This window comes from Bison bison, unplaced genomic scaffold (assembly GCF_000754665.1).
Source record: "Bison bison bison isolate TAMUID 2011002044 unplaced genomic scaffold, Bison_UMD1.0 scf7180017864035, whole genome shotgun sequence".
In the NCBI taxonomy this organism is placed as follows: Eukaryota; Metazoa; Chordata; class Mammalia; order Artiodactyla; family Bovidae; genus Bison; species Bison bison.
This window is the reverse complement of record NW_011494607.1, coordinates 19,235,064-19,241,938: the sequence shown is the minus strand read 5'-3', so window position 1 is coordinate 19,241,938 and position 6,875 is coordinate 19,235,064. Positions and strand designations below refer to the sequence as shown.

The 6,875-nt window shown below is 39.6% G+C and overlaps 1 protein-coding gene across 1 annotated transcript in view; it reads right to left on the bottom strand.

The window, feature by feature from the left end:
• Positions 1-6,626, bottom strand: part of LOC104984836 (polyribonucleotide nucleotidyltransferase 1, mitochondrial-like) — a 10,901-nt gene extending 4,275 nt beyond the window's left edge. The window contains 2 exon segments of the mRNA XM_010834763.1: positions 2,573-2,631; positions 6,557-6,626. Coding sequence (XP_010833065.1) covers positions 2,573-2,631; positions 6,557-6,626 — 129 coding nt within the window.
• Positions 6,627-6,875: the final 249 nt, after the last annotated feature.

Here is a 6,875-nt window from a genome sequence, read left to right as displayed (position 1 = left end):
GTGGGAATGCAAACTAGTACAGCCACTATGGAGAACAGTGTGGAGATTCCTTAAAAAACTGGAAATAGAACTGCCTTATGATCCAGCAACCCCACTGCTGGGCATACACACTGAGGAAACCAGAAGGGAAAGAGACACGTGTACCCCAGTGTTCATTGCAGCACTGTTTATAATAGCCAAGACATGGAAGCAACCTAGATGCCCATCAGCAGATGAATGGATAAGAAAGCTGTGGTACATATACACAATGGAGTATTACTCAGCCATTAAAAAGAATACATTTGAATCAGTTCTAATGAGGTGGATGAAACTGGAGCCTATTATACAGAGTGAAGTAAGCCAGAAGGAAAAACATAAATACAGTATACTAACGCATATATATGGAATTTAGAAAGATGGTAACAATAACCCGGTGTATGAGACAGCAAAAGAGACACTGATGTATAGAACAGTCTTATGGACTCTGTGGGAGAGGGAGAGGGTGGGAAGATTTGGGAGAATGGCGATGAAACATGTAAAATATCATGTAGGAAATGAGTTGCCAGTCCAGGTTCGATGCACGATGCTGGATGCTTGGGGCTGGTGCACTGGGACGGCCCAGAGGGATGGTATGGGGAGGGAGGAGGGCGGAGGGTTCGGGATGGGGAACACATGTATACCTGTGGCAGATTCATTTTGATATTTGGCAAAACTAATACAATTATGTAACGTTTAAAAATAAAATTAGAAAAAAAAAAGAGAAAACCTTTCATTTTTATAAAATTTTTATAAAATTCATTTGGATACCAAGTCATCTTGAGCTATACAAAAAAAGGAAAAGAAGGATATAGAGTTCATTAATTTGCAATCTGCCCCCAAATTCCCACACCTAGAATGACACCTTATATGCAAGAACTACTTGGTTGCTTGCATTTTTCCTAAAAACACGAATCCTATTGGGCATATAGAGGCAAGTCATAAAGCAAATCTGAGAAATACACTGTTATTAATATGCTCTGAAGAATTAAGTCTAACATGTGCTTGTATCAAAAGGTGCCCACTTTCTTGAAGATATATGTAGTATCTGTAATTTTATCTTAGTGCAAAATCATATAACTGTGTCAGTGTAAATAATATCATGCCCTTTCGTAATCTTATAGAACTGTCTGTAAGATTACCAGGGCCATCACATACAGCTGTGTCGGTTGCATATTCAACAAAAGCATGCAGCCCAGGGGGTGAAGATGTGCTTTGAAATCCAGTCCTTACTCTGTTGCAAACCTTGTGTCATCACTGATGGAAAGTGACACCTCTTTTCCTAATTATCCTCCTAAATAGGAACCTTTATATAATTTGTGAACTCAGAGGATACACCTTTTTTTAACACACACAAAGATACTATGAATACTTGAAGAGGTCCTAAGGACCATTACCCTATCTTAAAAAAAAAAAAAAATCTCAGAATAACCACTCATGCTAAGAATTAAATACTCCAAGTTCTTCTCCATTATTTCAATGTATCATATATAGAATATCTCTGGAAAATATAGGTAGAAGGTAATATTAATTTTGCTTTAAAAAATGACTGAATTTAAATTGCCATGTACATAATCTATATCATTCCAGTCATTAGTTAATAAACAAAAATCCCTCTAATGCATACAAAATTCAATTCTTTAAGATTTTCCCATCTTCCCTAAGGATGGTCAATTTTTATTGCTCTCACTGAGCTGTGAAAACCTGATCATCCTGTGTATACAGCAAAAAAAAGGCTGAAAATAACAAAAGAAGATCATATAGAGAATTCACAGCCAATTGTAATTGACAGTACATTTTGCTTAGGGATACCAGATAAAAATATTCTAAACATATGCCACAACTCTCATCCTGCCTTCAGCAACCATGACAATGACTTCTAAAATCTTTTCTTCCTGATGCATCTATAAACAATTAGCATCTCTTTGTTAAACACTAATTGCTCTTCTTACACAGCTGTGCCACTGTACAGCTCAAGAAAGAGGGCCTGTGTTAAGACAGTTATTAATAAAATAGCGCCATAACAAAATGAAAGGGCCTAGGGTGTTCAAGAAAAACTGGTCTCCCTAACATCCTTGGGAAACTCAAACTATAGACTACATCTTAAATGCTGAGTTTCTCTTTGATATAAATCTTTAAATATAAATATAAATCTTAAATATAAATCATCTTTTTTTTTATATAAGTCCATATTGGGAGACACAAGAACATAGAGATTGACCTCCTACACTGTTTGTGGGAATATAAATTGATACAGCCACTATGGAAAACAGTATGAAGTTTCCTTAAAAACTGAAAATAGAGTTGCCATATGATCCAGCAATCCCACTCCTGGGCATATATCCAGATAAAACTATAATTCAAAAAGATACATGCACCCCAGTGCTCACTGCAGCACTATTTACTGTAGCCAAGATATGGAAACAATCTAAATGTCCATCAACAGATGATTGGATAAAGATGTGGTACATTGATACAATGGAATACTACTTAGCCATTAAAAAGAACAAAACAATGCCATTTGCAACAACATGGATGCAACTAGAGATGATCATACTAAGCGCAGTAAGCCAAAAGAGAAAGACAAATACCATATCAACGACTCATACGTGGAATCTAAAACACGGCACAAATGAACTTACTAAGAAACAGCAACAGGCTCACAGACGTAAAGAACAGGCTTGTGGAGGCCAAGGGGGAGGACATGTGGGATGGGTTGGGAGTTTGGGATTAGCAGATGTAAACTCTTAAATATAGAATAGGTAAGCAGCAAGGCCCTACTGTACAGCACAGGGAACTATATTCTATATCCTGTGATAAGTTATAAAGGAAAAGAATATTAAAGGAATGTATAAACATGTATAACTGAATCACTTTGCTGTACAGCAGAAATTAATACAACATTGTAAGTCAACTATACTTCACTAAAATAAATTAAAAAAAAAAAGAATGTGGACGTTGAGAACGTGGCCTTTTGAGTTAGATTACATGGGTTTGAATTCCATTCCAGCTTTTCAACTGACAACTCTGTGACTGGGGCACATTACTCAACCTTTCTGGGCTTCAGTTTCCTCATCTGTAAAATGGGGCTAGTGAAAATTCATAACACTTTGAGGACTACATTTTAACACCTGTAAAGAGTTCAGAAAAGTGCTTTGCGTGTAGTAAATGCTCAGTATATATTAGATAAACAATATGTCACTATTTTTTAATTTTGGGGGGAGCTGCAAGGGCTTTCTCTAGTTGCAGCATGCAGAGGTTACTCTCTAGCTGCAGTGCATGCACTTGTGGTGGTGGTGTCTTCTCTTGTTGCAGAGCATGGGCTCTAGCTGTGAAGGCTTCAGTGGCTGCAGCCTGTGGGCTTTGTAGCTGTGGCTGGCGGGCTTAGTTGCTCCACGGCAGGTGGAATCTTCCCAGAACAAGGATCAAACTCATCTCCCCTGCACTGGCAGGTGGATTCTTAACCACTGGACTACCAGAGAAGTCCTGTTATTATTTATTGATGTATACCTTCTCTTTACCAATTTGTTCAATTTTTTTTTTTCAAATTTTTTAACTAACACTTGCAATCTACCCACATCCTCAGTTACTGGCAAAGCTGAGGACCAATTTTAAAGCTCACACAAACTACTCATTAGTATTTCAATATCACAATGGCTAAAGCAAAAGAAAAGAATTTGAGGAGGGGAATAGTTGCTAAGGGCTAGCAAAATTCATTGAAAATCTCAAGTCAGTTCTAAATCTTAAGAGTTTTTCACCCTTCAAAGTGATAACAATACAGAATGACAACATTTCCATCCCTTTCTACTTGAGAAACTCCAAAAACTGTTTGTCCCAGAAATATCTTGACATATTAGAAGTTTTCAGCTTCAGGAAATGAAATGTTCTATAGTAGAGGATTGAGATATCTGCAAATCTGACATGAAATTACTTCACTTACCATAGAAGAGAAATACTCTTAAAGAAGAAAAGCCTGAGATGAAGCCCCTGTATATTTTAACCCACATTTAGTCTCTATCTGTATGTCCCTAATCATAAAACTTATTTGGTAAATTCAGTAACCAACAATATAATTTCCACATTGAATCACTCAAGCTACCTCTGTGTGCTACTAACTAAATCTCTAACCAATAGTGGCTTAACAGGAAACATATTTAATTTTTCACAGAAAGACTGTAAGTAGGTAGCTTATTCCTTCCTCATTTTCTGCCATCCTCAGCAGGCATATCCAGCCTCAGGTTTGCTGCCTCATTGCCACAGGGTGGCTGCCTCCACTCCAAATCATGTACTCATATGGGTACTAAGTCGCTTCAGTCGTGTCCAACTGTCTACAACCCTATGGACTACAGCCTGCCAGGCTCCTCTGTCCACAGGATTCTCCAGGCAAAAATGCTGGATTGGGTTGCCATTTCCTCCCCCAGGGGATCTTCCTGGACCAGGGATCAAAACTGCTTCTCATGCTCCTGCAGTGGCAGGCAGGTTCTTGACCACTAGTGCCACCTGGGAAGCCCACAAAGGGGCATATTCCACAAAAGGAGAGAGAAGGAGCTTCCCCTTTGGCATTGTTCTATCTTTTCAAGTAACACCGCTCACCTCAGCCCAACAGATTTGACCAGAACTGCATCATATGGCCACTCTCTGCTGCAAGGAAATGTGGGAAAGTAAATTCCTGGTATTCTCAGTCTTTTTCTTGAGAAGAGATAAAGAAAACTGGCTATTGAATAGGCAACAGCAGCATCTTCCACACGTACCCATAATGTTCTTTCCCTGATTTTCCTTCTAGAAAATTCTTAATCATCCTTGAGGGTTTATTCCTTAGCCATCTGACACTTCTACATACATGTGTACACAAATGTGTCCCACATTGCACCGTGATTGTCATTAGTGCTGTTTCCCTACCACGTGGTGAGCTTCTGGAATGGGAAACATACATGGTAACTACTGTAAACCATGTCTATGAGAATATGGTTGAAAAAATAATTAGATGCAATTATTTAAACTATGATGATAAACCCAGTCCCAAATGATCATACATATACTGTGTTAGATTAAACAGTACATAAAATCACCAAATAATTTTCTGAAAGACATGAAAGAAACTAGATGTAGTTTAGTTTGATTGTGTTGATGATCACCTAGGTAATTAGAGGGAGTGGATGGAGGAGACTGGCTATGATTCACAGGTTGTTGGAGGTGGGTAGTGAGTACATAGGGATTCGTTATAATATTTTATTCACTTTATTTACAAATCACCTACAGTGAAATGTTTTTAAATGCTTTCCTAATTCAAAATACTAGGAAATTTTTTAAAAAACAGCAACAATTTAACTAGCTGCCCTAGTTCACCAATACCTAATTTCTATATATAGTATGTGTGATACCATATTGATTATGGCTTAGGGCCCTGGTAACACCCACAACATAGGGCAAAAGAATCCACTTGCCAATGCAGGAGACTTGGTAGACTCAGGTTCGATTCCTGGGTCAGGAAGATCCCCTGGAGGAAGAAATGGCAACCCACTCCAGTATTCTTGCCTGGAAAATCTAATGAACAGAAGAGCCTGGCAGGCTACCATCCAGGGGGTTGCAAAGAGTTGAACATGACTGAGCAGACATACATGCATACCTAGTTCACTAAGAATAGAAATGAGACAAGACTGGGCAAGACAAGGTGCTATATGGAATTTGCCCAGCAGCCTATAAGTAGAAATTTATTCCATTACAGTTATGGAGGCTTAAAGTCCAAAATCAAGGTGTCAGCTGGTTTGGTTTCTCCTGAAGCCTGCCCCCTTAGCTTGAAGATGGTGCCTTCCTGCTATGTTTTCACACCGTCTTTCTTCTGTGTGTGCATTCCCGATGTCTCTCCCGGTGTCCAAACTTCCTGTTCTAATAAAGACACCAGTCCGATGTGATGAAGGCTCACCCTAATGACCTCATTTTTACTTAATCATGTCTTCAAAGCTCTACCCACTCATGGACACATTATGATGTTTTAGGAGTTGTGGCTTCAACATATGGCTCTGAGGGGAACACAAGTCAGCCCATAACAGCTGCCATACTCAGCAATCCTACATCATGAACTAACATTCTGGGAATTTGTCTGACAAGTCAGCCTCACTCCACAAAGCTGGAAGAAAAAGTCAGCCATTACAACAGGACAAGGGTGATGGAATGCTTCACTGCAATTAGCTCCCTACAGGTTCCAGGCTTCCAAGAAATCAAACCAGGTCTAAAAGATATTCCACCTAGAAGAAAACAAGACTTTTCCATAAGACTTTTCCATGAAGGGCTGGAAAGGAAAGTCTCACAAATTGTGGCATACAGTTTCCCATCCAAACCCAGTGAACCTGCCAGAACTTGGATAACAAATGTCTTTGCTTGAAGCACCTTATCCCATGCAGAGAATGGAGGCATGCAGACAAAACACATCTTTGCCTGCAACCTAGGCTGCAAATAGTCAATACAAACCCCTCTGTGTACCATCTGCATTAACAGAGAGAGACGCAGGACACTTCCTGCCATGAGAAACAACACAGCTTACCCTCCAGCACCCCACAAGCCCCCAAATGGCCCCCACACATGTTCTCTCCATCTGGATTCCCTGCCAACATCTTGTTCAAGGGTTCAGCCAGAATGAGCAGGGCATTCTGTTCACAGGTGGTTTGGTTTGTCCCATTCCAAATGGTCTAGGCACCTAAACAAAACACAGCACTCTGTCCTCTCATACCCTCTCTCTCCCATCAGTCTGCCAATGAGAGACAATTCGTGGTGGTTTAATTAAGGTAGCACTGTTTTGCCACCTTAAATGAGGTTACATTTCCCAGGACACACTCGCCAAAGTCCCCCAATCCCCTATCCTT